General features: G+C 44.8%; 2 protein-coding genes across 3 annotated transcripts in view; one reads left to right on the top strand and one right to left on the bottom strand.

The window, feature by feature from the left end:
• gas7b (growth arrest-specific 7b) overlaps positions 1-2,733 on the top strand; it is a 60,440-nt gene extending 57,707 nt beyond the window's left edge. Inside the window, exons 13-14 of the mRNA XM_085361187.1 lie at positions 504-602; positions 1,021-2,733. Coding sequence (XP_085217313.1) covers positions 504-602; positions 1,021-1,134 — 213 coding nt within the window. The 3' untranslated portion in view covers positions 1,135-2,733. The remainder of the gene's footprint in view (positions 1-503; positions 603-1,020) is intronic.
• Positions 2,734-4,213: 1,480 nt separating this feature from the next.
• Positions 4,214-20,540, bottom strand: part of LOC146626177 (putative uncharacterized protein MYH16) — a 59,566-nt gene continuing 43,239 nt past the window's right edge. For both annotated transcript variants that reach the window (XM_085360358.1, XM_085360357.1), the window contains exons 7-23: positions 16,208-16,264; positions 11,127-11,213; positions 10,745-10,990; positions 10,517-10,634; positions 9,260-9,387; positions 8,120-8,316; positions 7,880-8,012; positions 7,575-7,791; positions 7,351-7,487; positions 7,154-7,257; positions 6,386-6,578; positions 6,106-6,309; positions 5,898-6,023; positions 5,634-5,804; positions 4,752-4,952; positions 4,516-4,662; positions 4,214-4,392 (exon numbers count right to left, since the gene is read on the bottom strand). In XM_085360358.1, the coding sequence (XP_085216484.1) occupies positions 4,240-4,392; positions 4,516-4,662; positions 4,752-4,952; positions 5,634-5,804; positions 5,898-6,023; positions 6,106-6,309; positions 6,386-6,578; positions 7,154-7,257; positions 7,351-7,487; positions 7,575-7,791; positions 7,880-8,012; positions 8,120-8,316; positions 9,260-9,387; positions 10,517-10,634; positions 10,745-10,990; positions 11,127-11,213; positions 16,208-16,264 (2,619 nt within the window). In that variant the 3' untranslated portion in view covers positions 4,214-4,239. The remainder of the gene's footprint in view (positions 4,393-4,515; positions 4,663-4,751; positions 4,953-5,633; positions 5,805-5,897; positions 6,024-6,105; positions 6,310-6,385; positions 6,579-7,153; positions 7,258-7,350; positions 7,488-7,574; positions 7,792-7,879; positions 8,013-8,119; positions 8,317-9,259; positions 9,388-10,516; positions 10,635-10,744; positions 10,991-11,126; positions 11,214-16,207; positions 16,265-20,540) is intronic.

The following is a 20,540-nucleotide window of genomic DNA, read 5'->3' on the forward strand; positions in this document are numbered from 1 at the left end:
TGTCACTCGTGCTTCCATAGTGCCTTTCAACTCAATGTGAGCAAAGTGCTCTGTACTACAAAGTCTTATTCACACAAGCATTCATACAGTGCTTTTAGCTATATATAAAAACTTTTTTTGCCCACTTCCAGGCCTCCATTGTGATTAAAAACAGGCCCCTTAATGACTTGCCTGGTTAAATAAAGATTATGGTCACTTATTACACCATCCTGTGGTACAAGTTAGTATTAATGTTGGGTATTAACTTTAATTACCCTTTAATACCCAACATATAAGTTTTTTTTGTTTTTTTTGTTTTTTTGCATTTTTACATCTATTTCAGGGTTTTGTGGTTCATTGTGTGCTAGTTTGATCTGAAATTACTTTTTCTTTTTTCTTTTTATCCATTCCATTCAGTTTCCTAATAGTGAATTTCCAAATGAGTTTTGCGAATTCACTGCACTTGATGCTGAGTTTCGGTAACTTCTCTGTGACTCAGCTGTTAAAACTGATCTTTTTCTCAGGAGCTGGAACGACTGGAGGTCGAGCGGGTGGAGATGATCAGACAGCATCTTTGCCAGTACACCACCCTTCGACATGAGACAGACATGTTCAACCAAAGTGTAAGTGCAACGTCTGCTGTCTTTTGCAAGCAGCAGGTAGTATACACCAAGGCGTCATTCATTCATCCATCCATCCATCTGTTCTCTTCCACTTATCCAACTCAGGGTCTATCCCAGCTAGCATAGGGCAAGAGGTGGGGTGGCCCCATTCATATGGGAGTTACAACACATATGAGAGGTGGACTCATTTATATAGTACCAGCTGTGATCTGTGCTTCCCAAATAAATTATACCTGGGTTCAGGGCTAGGGCCTCTGCTGGGCATGTTCTATTACTTAGGGTCTAATAGCCTGATTGTATAGTTACCTCACTAGTAGCAGCAGAGGGAGGCAAAGAGCTACTTTCTCTGAGTGACTGAAGCATGAAGAAGAGGCTAAAGTTTCTTGTTTGACGTTTCAGCTGTTGTTTGTTCTTTCAGACCATGGAGCCAGTGGATCAGCTACTGCAGTGTGTGGACCCAACCAAAGACAGAGAAACGTGGGTACGGGAGAATAAAACTGGAGAAATTCGCCCAGTGGACATCGAGATCTGATATCGGCGCTATCTGATGAACTCACACCCAGATACAGCAAGCTCGAGGCTCCGTGCCGGAGGAGAGGAAGTCTGTGCTGGGATCTTCCCCCTCCCACGCATGCACACACTGATCTGTATGTGATTCCTAACAGACTGAGGGACGGTCAGTTTGTGCTGAGCTATTCTTTACGTCCTGACAGCCCCCCTGCTGACAATGATATCAGTGTCTGAGGGAGTTTTTTGAGGGATGACGAGACCTGTCATAGTTTTGTGTTATACAAGCTGTTACTCGTGCCGAGTGAATGGGAACTTTATGTATATTCTTTAGTAAAGGATGCTTAGGTGAGGCAAATGTTTAAGAAGCACCAACATGTTGTAAGTGTTGAATAGCTTTATGTTAGGCAGAAGTGTAATGCTAATACTCCAGAAATGCAATGATTTAACAGATGCTGCTAAGCAAACTGCATTCAGAAAAAAAGAGTTGCTCTGTTACTTTGTAGCAGAATGAAGTACTTTAATGTCTCCAGTGTGTACATGGTGACTTTGCTAGACTCCACCCTTTAGTTACTGTTGCTAGATCTAATTTTAATTAAAAACAAAATGCAGCTTATTATGGCAGTGGTGTTTGGAGGTAAAGTTTTTTTTCTAATGGTGGGTCTTCGGTTCAATCTATGGTAAAAAAAAAAAAGCAAGCTTCTCTTTTGTAACACAGCTGTCGCAAGTGTTCAGTTGATCCACATCTGCAGACTCTCACATTCTGTGGAAAATCAATGCGAGCCTCCCACCTAAACCCACCAGAAACTGATGGCTTCTTTTCATACAATGACTTTATTTAATGAGGCCAAGCTAAATTTTACTTCACACCAAGTGCTGTTCCTCAAAGTTTGGCTCTTCTGTTATTGTACACACAAACAATTTAAGCAGGGGATATGAATCCCATTAAAGATTCAGACACAGTTAATAAATGGTGGGAAATCAGATGCTTTATGGGACTGCCACCAACAAGCTGCATTTCCTAAACTATGACTGGCAGTAACTGATCATCACACTTAGGAGTTGGGCAATAGCCAACGGTGAATTCCTGAGGACTAAAATCCCAAATCTGGCAACACTTCACAAATCTAATTTTCTCCTTTTTTAAATTTCTAATAAGAATTTTAAATCAGCCAGTTGCACTTTACATTCAGATGATTTTTAATCAACTTTTACTGTAAATTGCTGTTCATATACAAAGACATCTAAACACAAGTTGCTACAGACTTGTTTTTGGTTATGTTCATGAAGCATAACTGTGACATATATGTGTAAATATGTTTTAAGGTGATTTGCTCTGAAAGGGGATCGTAGTGGAAAGAATGTAAAATAGATTAAATAGATTTTTACAGAAAACATACGGTAGATATTTGGTACTGATAATATATTAAACATACAAGTGCTTTATACACAAGAAAACATCTCTAACAGTATGATAGAGTTTTGGAATATGAATCATTTGCTTCAGTTGGATTTGGTAACCGTACTGCAGAAGCTAACTGCCATACCAAATGTTCTTGTCCAGTATTACTGCTTAGTACTGCTTGACTGCTAAAAGGAGACAAATGAGATGTTTTTGTACATTAACAGCTAAAAGTTGTCATTTTTCATTAATAAAATGGAAATACGTATCTCATGTCTCAATGCGTTGCTTTGTGGTTTGTTTGTTTCCAAAAAATGAAGAAAAAAAGCAAGAAAACAGAGTTAATGGGGAAAAAAAGGTCTTTTATTTCCTTAAAAAACATATTTTTACATTCAACAGCATATTTGGTCAGGTCTTGTTACAGGTTTAGTCAGTGAAAAGTTCAGACAGATGCATTTGAAATCTGAAAATACACTGACATTAATGGCCTAAACTACTCCATGTGCTGACAGCAGCACTTTATGATAGTGACTGAAGTCATTTATAAGGCAAAAGTTAATCATGAAAAAAAGTGTTTTGTATTTAAGTCACCACTTATGTACGGACTCAAAAACTTCCCTTTAGCCTCTCGCATGTATGGTTTAATAAATACTGCAGCCAGTTTGAACCTTATTTATCTTAAAGGTTGTCACGCATTTGCTTAAATGAAGGAAATCTTGACTACAAACAGTAGTTTCCTGATGATCACATCGGAAAAAGAGAGCCGGAATAAATACAAAATGCAGATTTTAAATAATGAGCTTATTTACTAAGAGGAACAACATCCTTCCTGGAAATGTATGAAAAACGCTCCATCCCAAGTAACTGCCCCTCAAACCACTTACTATGTTTGAGGGGCAGTTACTTTTTCACATAGCCCCCGGTGCTTTTGTTTACTTTTTTCCTTAATAAATGAAATCATCATGTAAAAACTGTATTTTCTGTTTACTTTAGTTACTTTTGTCCACGTGTGTTTGATCTGAAACATGCATGTGTGACAAATATTTGAAAATCTAAGAAATCAGGAAGTGACAGGCAAAAAAAAAAAAAAAAGAAATCAGGAAGTGTAAATACTAATGCTAGCAGGCTTGATTAGCAAGCTGCATCCATAAACTCTGCATGTTTACAGAAAGAGAAGGATATCTGCTAAAGCACAAATGTCTGGAATAGTCTCAGCCACCCCGTATATATGTCAGTACAGTAAAGTTGCACATTTTGATTTGGAAGTCTGTAGTGGATTGACTTGCTTTTTGAACAGCCTCATGTGGCCATTAGAGGAACTGCAGTTTCTGGGTGCCAGCTTTATTTTGTAACTATTGATGCTTTGTCTTGTCTGGCTTTTTATGTATTAAACAAATACAATATCTCATATAAAATGGTGTGTTCCAGACTGAGAATCAGCCTGAGGATTGTTCTTTAGATATTTGGAAATTTGGAACACTTAGAAATACATTTATTAGTTTTTACATACAAATGTTACAGTATAAATGGATAAAAAGGGGATATAAAGCTGGAATGTGTCAGGGCTATGAGCTTTCACTCAGAGAGGAAGCCACAAGTACATTGTAGACAACTCAACAGGAATGTACAGCATACACAAAAAAAAGTCAGGCTCCACCCATGGTTTCAAACTTCATACTGTACCATGCTTCACTTCTGGGGGACGATGGTGAAATTGAAGCCATGCTCCTAATCAATCATGAGCTTCTTGAGGGAGTTGAGATAGGCTGGGATGAGGGAGCTGACTGACTCCTCGTCATCGTTGAGGATCTTCTCTCCTCCGCCTTCTGAGCCCACTGAACTGGGTGACCGGACTCGGCCTGGGTACGGAGTGCTGTAACCCTGTTAGAACAGACACAGGCCTTAGAGTCAGAACAAGTACTTAGTAGAAGAGGCTAACATGGAGTTATTATTTAATAAACCGCGTAATACACCTGATAATATACTGTTCCAGAGAATACTTACGGAGGAGTATCCCTTGCCGAAGCTTCCTCTGTTCTTGGTCCTAATCTTGGTGAGCGCTGATTCAGCAATGTCCGCCCTCTCTTCGGCATCATCCAGCTCGTGCACGGTCTTCCTGTACTTTGCCAGGTTCATGTTAGCTTGTTCCTCCTGAAGTGACAGCAGTGTGAGTTATTTTAAAAAGCCCACAAACACCATGCTTGGAAACGTGTTCAGAGTAAGAGGATGAGGTGACGTACGGCCTCCTCTACTTGTCTCTTGTAGGCCTTCATCTTGTTTTGCAGCCTCTCCACCAGCTCCTGCATCCTCTGCTGGTTCTTCTGGTCCTCCTCCGACTGGAACAGCAGTTCCTTCAGCCGACGCTCGTTCTTCCGCAGCGTCTTCACCGTCTCAGCGTGCCGCTTTTGTTCAGAGTCCAGCTCCAGCTCCAGCTCCTTCACCTGCATGCAAAGAGTATCTACTATTGTGTGCAGGAAGGCTTCATATTTATCCACTGAGTGTTTAGTGAAGACACACTCTGTTACAATTTGTTATTTGTCAAAAGTTCCATAAAAGCAGAAATGTACTGCAGGCCAGACAACCAATACTCAATAACATACAGCTCATAACTTTGTTTTGTCATATTTCTGCATATGCCAGTGTGCTACATGCAAAGGCATGTGCAAATGGCTAGCCACTAGCATGTAAATATAAATCCTTAATCCTCTAATTAGTTTTTATATCATCTTATTATATTGTAAAAATAAAGAATGGTTTAGAAACATCACTTTTAGGAGGATTTTCTTGCAGGTCTGACTTTTTATGATTTTATGTACTTTAGGGTAACGGTTCAAATAAGTTCCAGGAGGCAGCATTTTCATGAAGCCTGCCCTGTAGCAAGATTTTCTTCTGGAAGAAATTTAAACTACAGCAGTATTGATTATTAATCGACTTTACACATTGAATTACTTTATAAGTCTAACAGGTAAGTACTTCTTCTGTGCAGACACTTACAGCAGGGATACTCGTGACCACACTAGCTAAAGTAACTGCACATATCCCAGAGCAGTTGCTTCACAGCTCCAACATTGTGAGGCTAAAAAGAAGCGACAGTTCAGGCATTCTGACATGTTTGTGTGTACCTTTCCCTCCAGCTTCTGGATGATCTTCTTTCCTCCTTTCAGAGCCATCTGCTCAGCTTCCTCCAGTCTGCTGCTCATCTCTTTGATCTGGGCTTCCAGTCCTTTCTTCACTCTCTCCAGGTGGAGCGTGTGCTCCTGCTCTAGACGCAGCTCCTCCCCAACTCGTGCAAGCTGACAGAACAGAACATCCGTTTCCAGCGTTACCGACCTCGTCTGTATTAATCTGCTGTGTGCTTCGACATGGAGTCATCTCATGTGTTTTACCTCACAGGTGGCCTTCTTAGCTTTGTCTGTGCATCCTCTCATCTCGGCCTGGAGCTCCTCGTGCTCCTGCTGCACAGTCTGGAGATCCACCTCCAGCTTCCTCCTCCCGCTGAGAGCCGACTGGAACTGGACACACATCAGGAAGTCTGTGAGTGTATGTGGGTCCGGTTAGAATGAGTGAAACAGAAGCGGAGGCACTGTGTAATACCTGGTTGTTGAGATCGCTGTATTTCTCCCCGGACTCTTGCAGTTCTATCTCCAGAGCCTTTCGGGCCCTCTCGGCGCTCTCCAGGGCCGCGTGGGTCCCCTCACCCTCGCTGACCAGCAGAGAGCAGCGTCGCTCCATGGCCACCTGCTCCTCCCTGCACTCCTCGTGGCTCCTCACTTCCTCCTCCAGCTGAGCCTGCAGCTCCTGTGACAGACACTTGCTCTGTGAGCAGGGTGGTGTAGAAAACACTTACTGTACTTGCCGAATGTTGTGAGCAGACCTTGATCTGTTGCTGCATCTTCTTGCTGTTCTTGCTGAGCTCTGTGTTGCTCTTGGTGAGCAGGTCCACCTGCAGTTCCAGCTCATTGATGTCAGCCTCCAGTTTCTTCTTCAGTTTCAGTGCCTCCGACTTCCCTTTCACCTCTACATCCAGACTGGCCTGCAGGGATTCTAACGCCCTCTGGTGGCTTTTTCTAACGTTGGGCATGAGGGAACAAGATGAAAAACATTGTCTTAGATAAACAGCAAAATAAAGATGGCATATAAGTGCCAAAAATGAGCTCTAATGGCCACTTAAGGGTTCTGTTCATTCTCCTCTGTGTTCATGAATCTTTAGCTTTCATAAAAACTTTGAGAAAAAGTTCTGTTCTAGATTTAGATGCTTACTTAAGTAAACAAATTAAGAAGCTAATGATTATGCTCATCAGAGTTAGCCACTTGGACTTGGAGCGTACACCTGGTAGTTGGGCTGGATCAAGGCTCTTACCAAAAACCAGCTGCTCTAGATTTGGCTGGACTAGACCACGAGCACCTCTTTCAAACGGTCTCAGTGTGGCTTATTTGGTTTGCACTAGAGTGCAATTACCATGTTCACTTCTGCACAAACGAACCACAACAAGGGGGAAAGTTACCCAAAGTTTAAATAGACTAAACCCTGTTCCAGTGTCATGTGTAACTGTGTATTATCTGCAAACTTTAAAAAGAAACATTATGGTGGAGAAAAACAGATATGCAGAGAAACATGAAGGATGAGAGGAAGCTGAGGTACCTCGCAGCCTCCGCCTCTTCCTCCTTCTCCTGTAGTCGGCGCTCCAGGTCTGCTTTCGCCTGAGACAACTCGAGCTGCAGCCTCAGCACTTTGGTCTCCTCAGCCTGGCAAAACGGGAGGAATGAAGAAGAAACGCACAATTTACAAACGACAAGCTTCAAATATTGGAGCAAATCTAGACTTGATAAAGCACTCACCTCCAGTGCGGCCTCAGATTCCTCCAGCGAGGCCTGGAGCTCTTCTTTCTCCATCTCAATTTTCTTTTTTGCTTTCTGGAGCTCATGCACGCTCTTGCCTCCATCGGACAGCTGCTCTGTCAGGTCTGCTACCTCCTCTGTGGGACAAAGAAGAAGTTGCATATGAGGCAATCCAAGACAGGCAGCTGTATGTTCATTCAGCCCTCACATGTGTGCCGTCATACCCTGGTAGGCCTTGTTCTCCCTGCGCAGAGCCTCTAGCTGCTCCAGAGTCTCTTCATGAGCCGTCTTGAGTTTGAAGAGCTCGCTGGCATGTTGCCTGCTCTCCTTCTGGCAGCCCTCTACCTCGGCCACCAGCTCCTCACACTTCTCTTTCCAGTCTCCAAGCTGCTTTTCCAGGACCCTCTGCTTCTTATCCAGAGCCTGCCCACAGCTGCTGGCCTAAGGCAGGGACCATACACTGCTATAACACCAAAGCTTTATGGCAAGGCATCAAATAAATGAGTATATAACGAGCCGCTCTGTCTACCTTCTCCAGGTCCATACAGAGCTCTTCCACCTCTCCCTGCAGCCTCTGCTTGGTTTTCTCCAGTGAGGAACATTTTGCCTGGGTGGCCTCCACGGCCTCCTCAGCCTCCTGAAGCCTGCTTGCCAGCTTCTTCCTGTGACACACGTATGATTTGGACTTCTGAGACACATTACAGGCTCAATTCAAGGCATCACATCTCGTCAGATGAAGATGATAGCTGCCAGTATCAACACCACGTACTTGGTCTCCTCTAGCTCGTCTGCGTGCTGGATGGTGTCGGCCTCGTGTTTGGTCCTCCAGTGCGTCACCTCACTGTTGAGTTTGGAGACGAGGCGCTGCATCTCCTGCTTGCTCTCCTGCTCCTCCTCCAGCTGCTCCCTCAGCACCTCGCAGTCCTGCCGCACTGAGCTCAGAGTGCTGCTGACCCCCTGCTTACACTGGCAACACCAGCGAAGAGACACACTTTGAGCACAGTGTAAAGCCCAGAAATGTAACACAAATCTGTGCTAACACACTGACTCACTTCACTCATGGTTGTTAAAAGGTTTTTTAACCTGTTTGGAGAACAAGCACAATATAAAAGCTGAACTAACGTACAAAGCTTTGATAAAATGACACATCTGTTTGGGACATAGAGGTGTCGGTTAGTCTTCACTCGTACTGCCCATCTTTTTGTCTCTTCTTGATTACACTCACTATTTGTATGTCTATATACTGCATATTTAAAATTGCATATTTGAAACATTTCATATGCTGAGAGTAAAGTGTACCAGTGTCAAATTCCTTGTTTGTGTACACAAACTTAGCCGAATAAAGGTGATTCTGATTCTGATCATCTATGATTGCATGCATAATACTCTTCTTAGACTAGGAGGCTCACACTCACACTTCCCCATTACCTTTCACCAGGCCGACTAAATCCGAAGATTGTCCATTAATCAACCTTGACACTCATTTCCACCTGCTTCATCCTGTCTGCAGTTTCTTCTTCACCTCTCCTGTGCACAGTAGAGGTGCACTTGCCTGTTACTTTGGATGGTTGACCCGAGGTGTTTAAAATCATCCACCTACAATACCTCTGCACTTGTGTCTCCAGCATCCCACCTGCCTCGCTCTCATTCCCATGCACATAGATTCTGTCTTGCTTCTTCTGACTTTCTCTCCAGCACACATCTCCACCTCTCCAGACTCTCTCCCAAATCTTACCAAAAACAATCAGTCTAATAGCCTCACAAAGGCAACCACATTCACAGAACACGCTATAATAGTAGAAACGTTTTAAATACTAAGTTTGTGTAACTAACTCTATTGAATAAGCCTACTTTAAACTGCAAAACAGACAAAAAGTATGTGTTTTTGCTTTATGTTCAAAACACAGACCTTGACCTCCTCATCAAGCTGTTTCTTCAGCTCCTCCACTTGTGACTGGAGGAGAGTCTTGGATCGGGTCAGCTGGCTCACTCTGGTCTCTGCCTCCTCCATCTGTCGACTCACGTCGGCATTATCAGCTGACAGGACACACAGGAGCACCGGTTAATGATGCACTGTAGCATGCAGCAGAATTCAGGCACCATACACAAACAATGGGATTATTTAGCTACAAAAGGCAGATGCAGTTTAAGACGTTCATATAGAATAGCAACGTGGTGGCAAAGCAAAGACACATCTTCCAGGAAGTTACATTTATTTTATTTCAGTGGTTGAAACAAAATATTTCATATTATTATGAGCTCACATGGGAGAAATGCAAAAAGAGCTGTGTAATGTCTTAGTGTAGCATAAAATGCTGTGTCAAATAGACACCATGTCAGTGTCTCTGCGAGACTTCTTGGAGACATTTTCACTAGAAAACCTGGAGACAAGGTCCTCAGAGTCTTAAATGAAAGATGTGATCGTGTTGCATTAGAGGACACATCTGCAGTTTTTTGGTGCTTTACTCTCATTTGGGATTTGCTCTAATTTTGATTGACCTTCCTTCCTGCTTTGGTAAACTTAATGTAATTAAAATGTACGTATGCATACTTGATCTTATCCTAACAACACATTCGTTTTCTGCCTAAATAGTTTGCTTTTTAGATCTTTTCCCAAATCTCCTGAGGACAAGTGGTCAGGAGGGCTTCGTCAGTCAGGTTTGTCGTTGGCAAAATATAAAAGAAAGAATTACTCAAAATTTTTTTAGAAATTACTGACAGTCTTTTTTCCCAACAACGGATCTTTTTTATTCTTAAAATATGAATATGAAATATGAGTTCATACCACCACCGTCTTTTGTGTCAATCGTTAACTAGTTGTCATCAAAATATATTATTTTTACATGCACAAAATCTACTGGGAGCCAGTTTTAGTGAATTAAGGCTGCATGTAACATCCCGGAGAAGATCACTTTAACCTTAAAGTATATGCATCAAGCTTTGCCTACTTGTAAGACAGAAAGAAACTGATTAAGAAAACTTGCAACTGGGTTTGTACCTTGCTCAAGGTCATTAGGCATGCAGACTGGGATCGAACCACTAACCTTCCAGCGAGTAGCTGATCTGCTCTAACGCCTGAGCCACAGCCACTGACAGGATGGGACAATGGGATTTCTGAATGACTTTCTGTAATTGCTCATGTCCCACAGGTGTAACATTGTTTTACCTGTGAGCCTGTTCTTGGCCACGCTGATCTCAGTGAGCGTCCTCTGCAGGTCGTCTCCTCTCCTGTTGGCCTCAGACAGCTGCTCCTCCAGCTTCTTCATCTGGCTGTCAGAGGATGCCTGGGGCACAGTAACATCACAGCACATTAGGTCACGCTCATCACAAAAGTCTGTGACGTTGCTGTCTTGTTCAAAATACAGATAAGGTCCATGTGATCTCAGATCCTGACCTTGGCCTTCTGTAAACTGTCCAGTGAAGCAGCTAGGTCATCCACCTCCATCCTCAGGTTCTGCTTCTCCTTATCCAGTTTGGCTCTGGTCCTCTGCAGAGCTTCACACTGCTCTGTGAGCTCTGTGACGGCGTCGCTGTGCCGCTTCCTCAGAGACACAGCCTGAGCTTCAGACTGGGCAGAGGACTCCTCCAAGTCTCGTCTCAGGCGCTGCAGCTCTGCATCTCGCTTCTTGTTCACCTCCATCTGTTCGACACACACAGGAAGTCATTTAAGTTAGATTTTCTAGGGCATTTAGCTGTACAATCTGGGATTATTTATGAGGGAAATTATGTAGTCCAGAAGTGTGCAGCTCGACAGTGTTTGTGTACTGGTAGTTTACCTGTGAGGCGGTGACTCCTCCTGCTTCTTCAAGGCGATCTGTGAGATCATCCAGTTCTCTGGTGAGATCAGCTCTCTGCTTCTCCACCTGCCATGAACACAACAGTTAAAGAAGGATATCGGACAACAAAATTATACAATATAATGCAAAGATTTCTGGGTAAAAGTGCCATGAGCTATCTGTCCATCATTATGGGATCTGAAACCCTTTATACTCTTTATACTTTGGCTCTTTACCTCACTTTGATTCACCCTTCTTCTTACTATGTTTTGGTTTGAACCACTCATCAGTAATAAAGCAACAATAATGGGCAAAAGGAAGCTAAAGGATTCAAACCAGAGAAACTCTACAGTTACCTCCCAGTGACTCCTTTCACTACCAGTGACTCCTTTCACTACCAGTGACTCCTTTCTCATTATATCTACTGAAAACTGAAGGACTTAATGAAATGAATGAGAATCTGCATCTCTATGTCTGAGGCCTCTGTCCTCAGCTGGAAAAGGTTGTAGCGTCCTCTCTGGGTCAGGGACAAATTGCTGCTCCAAGTGATGGAGTTCAAGTATCTCAGGTCGTTGTTTAAGAGCGAGCGGGAGACTGACAGACGGATTGGGGCCACAGCTGCAGTGATGTGGACGAGCGTAAAAGTGAAGCTGTTGATTTAGAGATTGTGGATACCTGCACCAGAAATGAGCTTTCTCTGACAGGTGGCTGGTGTCTCTCTTACAGACAGGGTGAGGATTTCAGTTATTCAGAGGGGCTCTGAGTAGAAAGAAGCTATCTGAGGTGGTTCAGGCATCACCCACCAGGCGAAGGCCTCAGGGCAAACCCAGGACACGCTGGAGAGATTACATCTCTTGGCTGGCGTGGGAATACCTTGGTTCCCCCTGGATAAGCTAAAGATGGTGGCTAAGGACAGGGACGTTTTGGCTTATATACTTAGGTAGCAGCCCCCAGCACTAGATAAACAGAAGATGGATTGACAACAACCAAAAAGTCCTAAAACTTAAGTGGCTTACTGAAGCAGTATCAGCATATATACCCAAACTTTTTCTAGATTTCTGGTAACGCTTTTGATATAATATAAATAAAGTACTAAGAATAGATATGTTCTGACATTATGAGACACATAAGATCATTAACTATGATTACCTTCTACAAACAAAATCTCGGCTCCACTAGTAGAAGAAAACTGATTATATATCAGTTTATACAAAGTGTAATAAAAATTGACAGTACATACCCTCATCTCATGCTCAAACATGGAACAGCACACATGGAATGAGTTTATTATACTGGTCCATTATATGCACAAACAACAACTGGTGCTCTGTAATTAAAAACACTTATTTTTTATACACGTGTTTTACAGCCGTAGATGTTGAGACTGATCCACAAAAGCCGGAGTCTCGGGGCCCCCTGATGGAAGCAATGAGGCACGGCCGTCAGCACACTTCAGCCAGAAAATAGATGACTCTCACTGGGGGCCTCCTCTTCCACCCCCTACTCCTCCAGCTAAATCTTCAAAAAACAGCTCACACCTGAACCCAGCCCTTTGTGTCCACACGCTGGCTCTGTGTCGAGGGTTAACACTGTGCGGAGGTGGAATGGAAGGTCAGTGCTCCTAAAGTGCCCTTCTGTTAGAGATAGGAGATTTATCTTCATTTGCACAAGAGCATGAAGGAGTAGGAGTGTGTCTCTGTGCAGTCAGCCAATTTGTGTTTGCATAAGTGATTTCTAGTGTTCATTTACTCAGTCTCCAAAAACTAAACCCCTGACTGGTGAGATGTTCTATCCTGAAACAAAACTAAATGTATGTTTACTTCAATGGTTTTAATCTTATTGTCCAAAAAGATACAGGTTTGTATACGTCTCTTTTTCTATATTAGAGAAGTATATATGCTATAGTAAGTAAGTATATATTGAAAGAGCCAAATGCTTTCTCCAAAGTTAGTCTTTATACAATACAACATGTCCATCATCTTCTGTAAGTTACAAGCAGGGACCAATTTAACACAAAAATGAGATAATTTCAATGAAAGTCCTGCTAGTGACAGTTTAGCATGACTTATTTTTTCCTCAGAGATGTAACATTCGGTCCACTTTGCTTGATTTCAGTCACATGATGTCTACTTGTTCACCTATTGGATATCACATGTACAAGACAGCTGGCCAATGTGCGATCAGAAAGTGAGAGAGATCTTAATTTTCACACACCCATCTGTTGGCTAATGTCTCGAAAAGTTCAGGGCTGTAGTTCACGTGTCCGGTATTTCAAGTAATTCAATGGTTGGTGTACACAATCCATCCAAAATCCACGCAGAAAGGTCAGCAATGTTCAATGTTGGGATTTGATTGAAACTGAAGGGTAGAAAAATTGCCTTTTAAAAATGTTTGTGTGAAACTTTTGCCTTCGTGATTTCTAATCTGCCACCACAAAGCTTTTTGTTACATGGCAGCAGTATTATGTGCTATCCCAAAAAGAGGAAACAATAGCTATTGACTGTCCAGAAGCTTGTATAAGTACATTCACTATGCAGCAAATATGTAAATGCCATTAATAAAATTTTTAAATCTCAGGGAAAGCCATCCAGTTCAGTCTGTCAAGAACAAGGGTAATGTTCAGAGCTGGAGTCACTACAGAGGGATAGAATTGATGAGAAATACCATTAAGCCATGGGAAAGAGTCATTGAACCTAGCTTAAATAGAGGTGTGGCTATCAGTGAGCAGAAGTATGGCTTCATGCCCCGAAAGAGCACTACAGGTGTGATGCTTGCTTTCAGAGTGTTCATGGAGAAGTACTGAAAAGGTGTCTTTGTCTTTGTGGATTCTGAGACAGCATATGATTGGGTGCCAAGAGAGGAGCTGTGAGACTGCATGGCACAGAAGTATGTTAGGGTGGTGCAGGACATATGTATGGTAGGAGTGAAAGATGGAGGTAAGATTATATCAAAGAACTGGTGAGCTCCTTCTTGGTTCCAATTATGATGGACAGTTTGACATGTTTGGAGAGGGTGAGGCTAGGCAGAGCTGAAGATGTTCAGAATTTCATTAAGAGTGAACAAGATGAGAAATGAGTACGTCAGAAGAACAGCTCAGGTTGAGCAGTTTGGAGACAAAGTTAAGGGAGACAAGGTTGAGGTTGTTTTTAGATGTGCAGAGTGGGATTGTGGGTATACTGGCCAAAGGATATATGGATATATGCAGAGGTTTGGTGTGATAGAGGATGATGTTATGGATAGGGTGAGGCACAATATCTGCTGGGGCGAGGGAACATCTGGGACAAGAACCAAGCAAATTTATTATTTTGGCTCTGATCTGATCAGATCTAATCTCATAAAAATGTTAGCGAGTACCCAGAGCAGAATATTACACTTAGTAAAGAATGGCAATGTTGGGGGTTTTAAGCATAGCATCAAGTGCCATTTGCAGCTTGCTGCTCCTAAATCGTGAAGCAGCTTTACTTTTCACATTAGGACATCATCTGCATCAGATATTAAAAAAATTATACTGAATAAATTTGACTTTAATTGCTAATAAATTAGCAATATTAGCTATCAAGACATTGGTAGCTTGTTGGTTTCCATGAATTGGCTACTTTGGGCATCTGTCGCAAGCAAAAACAGTGAAAAACAATTTAAAGTTGCGTCTTTGGCAAGATAATTGTGAGGTCATACTTATCTGTTTTAATTCCTGACTGCATCAAAACTATAAGGATTCACTTAGTAAACCCAAGATAAAAAGCAAAGGAGCTAAACAATTTGACAACCCTTAAGCTTAAACTGGATAATAACCGAGAGCTTATATAAATAACCCCTTTCATATTTTACGTAGTCACCTGACTTTTAAGTTAATTTTTGTTGTTCATGTTTCTATGGAGAATGTGTGATTTCCAGTTTAAAGATAAAGTGTTTGTGTACTGACTGAATGCTATGCATACTATGTGTGTTCTATGTGTGTTCCTGGGTGTGTGAGAACATGCTACTTTACAATTATATAGTGTGTGTGAGCGTGTGTGTGTGAGCGTGTGTGTGTGTGAGCGTGTGTGTGTAAAACCGCATGGCATTCCAGACGGGAGAGGATCCTAGAAAAAACAGTGCTGTCTGTCAGCCTCTATCTCATAATTCTATCTCCCCAGTGCGACCCGAGGAGCAGAGCCTAACAATAGCGAACCTGTCTGCAGCAAAGGTATGCTGTATTTGAGCTGCTCTGAAGACGGAGGAACAGATAAAGACCTTGCATGTCTCTGCCTGCCTCTTCGCTGCTCTGCAGCTTCAGAGGCTGAAGGGGTCTCAGCTAGCACCATTAAGAATACCACCCAGAGTGGGGAAAAACACACCCTCAGGCCAGCTGTCACTCTATTTGCCACTTGGAGTGAAATATATGCCTTTGCATTTCTGCCTTTTCCTATTGTAACTACAGTACGCTCTTAAGTCATGCTAGCACACACATACTATAAGTCCTTGTTTGAAACAGCAAGCACTTAAAGAGCCACCTTGGTATCAGCTTTTTATGACAAAGACATGCTCCTTTGAAAAAGTTATGCATTAGAAAGAAGTCATCTGGGACACTTTATTGCAGTCAAATGTAAGATGGATGGAAAAAATGCCCTATTCTTCCACTTGAAGGAGCAAGGCAAAGGGCTTACAGAAGGTGCACTGATATGGGTGTGTGAAGACAGAGAACGATCTGGGAAAGTAAGAAAAAGGAAAAAGGACGTCGGGGCTCCCTCCACGCCTATGGGTTCCCTCTATGTTAATCAGAAACACAAGGTCTCTTCAACCCCCTTTTATTATCACAGGTGCAGATAGTTTGGGGTGACCAGAGGCACAGCACCAGCACATGTACCCCACCAGCTGCCAGCACATCAGCACTGTTTTCGTCTGTTCTTCTTCATTTACCGTCCCCTTCAATCTTTAAACTGCTCTAAGCACCACAGGCCTGAACATTAGAGCCGAACCAAGTTATCTGGTTTCCTCTTATCTACCCCAAAGAAGGACAGACAGATTTAACTGCTCTTTGTTTCATGTGCACTAAAGAGCGAAGCCACACAGTTCCTCATAAGTGTGTAGATATACAGTACCTTGGCTCTCATGGTCCGCTCTGCTTCCAGCTCCTCCTCCAGCTCTTCGATGCGAGCCTAATGAGAGATATTGAAATGGATGAAGGTGCATACTTAAAAAAACCAAAACAAGAAAACTTAATTTGCTTTCAGTACCACAGGCCTGAACATTGAACTAATAAAATACAATAAAACATGGGGAGGATATTTCCTCTGCTTTCACAGTACATGTGTAATTTTGACAGAGAACAAACGGGGCGTCATCTCCACAGACTGTTTGCTATTTCAAGGCAGCACTTGTGTGTGTGGTGAGTCCTTCTCATACACTCCACTTTCTGTAGGGATTTGGCACGCCTCTGGCTTTTTTCCTCAGGTAGCAATTTAGAGCAAGAATGTCCTGTAGGCACCGTCATTATCTGTATTTTGACCCCAGGCTGGGTGTGCTATGTCCGGTCACCGAGACCAAAAATCATCAGCACTGCCATTTCCATGAAATTCGAAGAATTTTTGTTGTGTTTTTTCTTTTTGTTCTGTTTTGGGGTTTTTTTGCTCTTGGTTTTATGGTCCTGGCCTGAAGTAAGTGATGCATCAAGGTCTGAATACATGCAGTATTTTATCAGTCAAAATCATTTTCAGGTGTCTTCTATATATTTTGTAAGGTTTATTCCTTCCAGGTGTCATGGCTCGGCTGTGTGGCAGGCAGGAGGAGGACCCAAAATGCAAAACTCACACACACGGGGATGAACTCAAAAAGCAGCTTTATTGCTGACAAAAGATAATAGGAGATACAAAACTAAACTGGGAAAAACTAACGTAAAGCTCACCAGGAAACACGGGGGAATCACACACAGCATGAGGGAGAACGCGACGCCGAACAGAGGGAGACTCAGACAGAAATACACAGAGGGTAAACGAGGAAAGTGGGCACACACGGGGAACACAGGTGACACTGATAATCATAACGAGACAGGGCGGGGTGAACTGAACATGACATGTAGAGGCACAGAGGTTCAGACAGGAGGAGAGAGAGCACGGGGAAACACAGACATAACGGGCTGGGGAAACATGAAACAACCACAAAGGGAGACGAGGGCTCATAAATACATAGAGGGCACACAGGGGGGAGAGAGAGCACGGGGAGAACTTAGACATAATGGGCAGGGGAAACATGGAATAAGACATAAGGAGAGACGAGGGCTCACAGATACACAGAGGGGCACACAGGGGGTAAAAGCCATGAAGGGAAAACACTTAGGGAACAACACAACAGGGCAACTCAGAAAACATGGCCTAAATAAAGAACAAAATACAAAAATACATGAAAACTAAGAATACTGGGCCCACATGGCCCAGGACCATGACACCACCCCCCCCTAAAGGGCTGGCTCCCGACAGCCCAAACCCGAGAAACAAAACACAAGCGAAACAGAAAACACCCCACCCAGGGCGGGAGGCAGGGGACCAGGACGGAGGGAACAAAACGAACCAAAAACAAGGAGCACGAGAACAAAACTGAGTCCACAAATACACCAAAGAGTCCAGAACAGGAAGGCGAATGTCCAAAGAGGCCCGAAGGCCAACCCGAGAGGCGACAACACAAAAGTCCAGTCCAACCGTTCCGGAGGCCGGCCACGGGAAAGGTGGCCACGGTGACAGAACAGATCCGGAGGCCGACCGCGCGCAAGGCAGCGGCGGCGGCAGCTCTCCAGTGTCAGGCGTACTGGCCGAGGCCCGGTGGACACAGGACCAGTCGAGGCGGGACCAGTCAAGGCGGGACCAGGCGAAGCACAGGCTGAGGCTGCAGCAGACGAAGGCTCTGAGGCTGCAGCAGACGAAGCACAGGCTGGACCAGGCGTAGCAGAAGGTGGCTGGATGGGCTTCTCGGGCCCTCCAGCTGATGTGGCATGGTGCTGGACGGGCTCCTCGGGCCCTCCAGCAGACGAGGCGTGAGGCCGGACGGGCTCCTCGGGCCCTCCAGCTGAGACAGGAGGCCGGACGGGCTCCTCGGGCCCTACAGCTGAGACAGGAGGCCGGACGGGCTCCTCGGGCCCTCCAGCTGAGACAGGAGGCTGAACGGGCCCCTCGGACCCTCCAGCTGACGTGGCATGAGGCTGGTGCGGTTCTCCTGAACCCCCAGCTGACGAGGAAGGTTGCTGAACGGGCCCCTCGGACCCTCCAGCGGAGACAGGAGGCTGAACGGGCCCCTCGGACCCTCCAGCGGAGACAGGAGGCTGAACGGGCCCCTCGGACCCTCCAGCTGACGAGGTAGATGGCGGCGTGGGAGCCGCGGAGTCCTGGATGAGCTCATCCGAGCTCCCAGCAGGAGCTGATGCAGAGCCAGAGAGATTTGAGACCCCTGGCTGAATGTTAAGCTGACCAGCGGACCGTACTGCTATCAGGGACTGGGCTACAGGAGCTACTGGGGCCTGCGCTACAGGCGGCACTGGAGCTACTGGGGCCTGCGCTACAGGCGGCACTGGAGCTACTGGAGACTGAACTGGGGGTGACACTGGAGACTGAACTGAGGGTGGCTGCGAGGGAGCTAACTGAACTGAGGGTGGCTGCGAGGGAGCTAACTGAACTGAGGGTGGCTGCGAGGGAGCTAACTGAACTGAGGGTGGCTGCGAGGGAGCTAACTGAGCTGGCCTGGGAGGAGAAACACGAGCAGGAAAAGGAGCAGGCTCAGAAAAAACTGTCCGAGAAATGGCAGGCTCAGGGTCGACAAAAATAGCTCTATCAAAAATGAACCCGCCGTCCACTTCATGTTTTGTAGTCTTAGCATTGTCCGGTTTATGGCGGCGGGCGCGCCGCCTCCTTCGAGCAGAGGAAGCTGGCGCGATGGGCGCTGATGGCGCCAACACAGAGGGTGACGTAGTGGTGAGTTCCCCGTCGTCCGCCCCCATCCTTGCCAGAAATGAGGCAGGCGAAAAATAGCCTAAGCGGATCGGAGACGGCGAGCGGCTGGTAGGCTGTGCAGCAGGTGAGAGGTCCTCCTCCGGGATGAGCCAGGGTTTCCACCGGAGCTCGTCCTCCCGATAAGCCCGTAACACCTGCTGCCGCTCTTCCTCGCCAAAGTCTATGGCTTCCGTTGTCTCCGTGCGCCACGCCGTGCGGCCAGACCGCGGTGAAGACGCGGAAGCCGGCGGGGTGCGGGCGGACGGTGTGTCAGTGGCGAGCCTCACCGTTCCAACTCTGACCGCTACTGGCTCATGAGACAGCGGCGATGACACCCATTCACGGGACGGAGGTGTGGGTGCTGAGGCGGCATTCAGGACCCTCTGGGCCAGCGCACGGGCACGAAGCTCCTCCTTAAGGGGGCCCAGGGAGTCAAACGCCTCGACGAGGTGGGGGAGCTGTCGCAACCGTGGCTCCCGCAACAAAACGGCGTCCACGGCCGCCAATCCTGTGGAAACCACACTTGGATCCGCGCATCCGATGATGCGATCCATAATGCGGCAGAGCCGGTTCAGCTCCTCCCCTACCTCCTCTGAAATGTCCGCTGAGTCCGACATGGTCGCGTCGTCCTGGAGGTCCGCGGAGGGGTTGTGAACTGCTGGGTCCATATCGTGGTCGCGTTCTTCTGTCATGGCTCGGCTGTGTGGCAGGCAGGAGGAGGACCCAAAATGCAAAACTCACACACACGGGGATGAACTCAAAAAGCAGCTTTATTGCTGACAAAAGATAATAGGAGATACAAAACTAAACTGGGAAAAACTAACGTAAAGCTCACCAGGAAACACGGGGGAATCACACACTTCTTAGCCAACAGGCTTCAGTTCATCTCAGAATGGTTAAAACATACCTTCTTAGTTGAGCCCTGGCTAGATGTTGAACAGGCACTATGCAAGGATCTAGAGATTTCAGACCTACCATTTATTAGCTCAAACATCAAAAGACATGAATGCTTTAAAAGTATCAACATCAGCTTTTCTCTAACAGCATGGTGGGAGTTTCTAAAAATAACGGAGTCTTCATTAATCCCATGCAAACGTACACCTATCTGGAATAACCCTGACATATTACAAAACAATAATATGATTAATTTCCCAGAATGGAGTTGCAAAGGAATTAAATACTTAGAACATATATTAGAGGGAACAGAATTTATTCCATTTGACAGACTAGTTAAACAATATGGGATCAACAAGACAAGGTTTTTAGAATATCAACAAATTAAATCCATAGTAAAAAAGAAATTTAACCTCAGTCAAGTTGAATTACAAACACCACTAAGTGCGGCACATTTTCTTACTCTTAAATCCCCCAAATTATTATCTAAAATATACAGAACACTTTCTAAATTAGATGAATCAATATCCCTTCCTACTGCAAAGTGGGAAGCAGATTTATCAGT

This window comes from Diplotaxodon limnothrissa, linkage group LG8 (genome assembly GCF_057381915.1).
Source record: "Diplotaxodon limnothrissa isolate DT_005_m linkage group LG8, D_limnothrissa_male_GT1.1, whole genome shotgun sequence".
Taxonomy (NCBI): Eukaryota; Metazoa; Chordata; class Actinopteri; order Cichliformes; family Cichlidae; genus Diplotaxodon; species Diplotaxodon limnothrissa.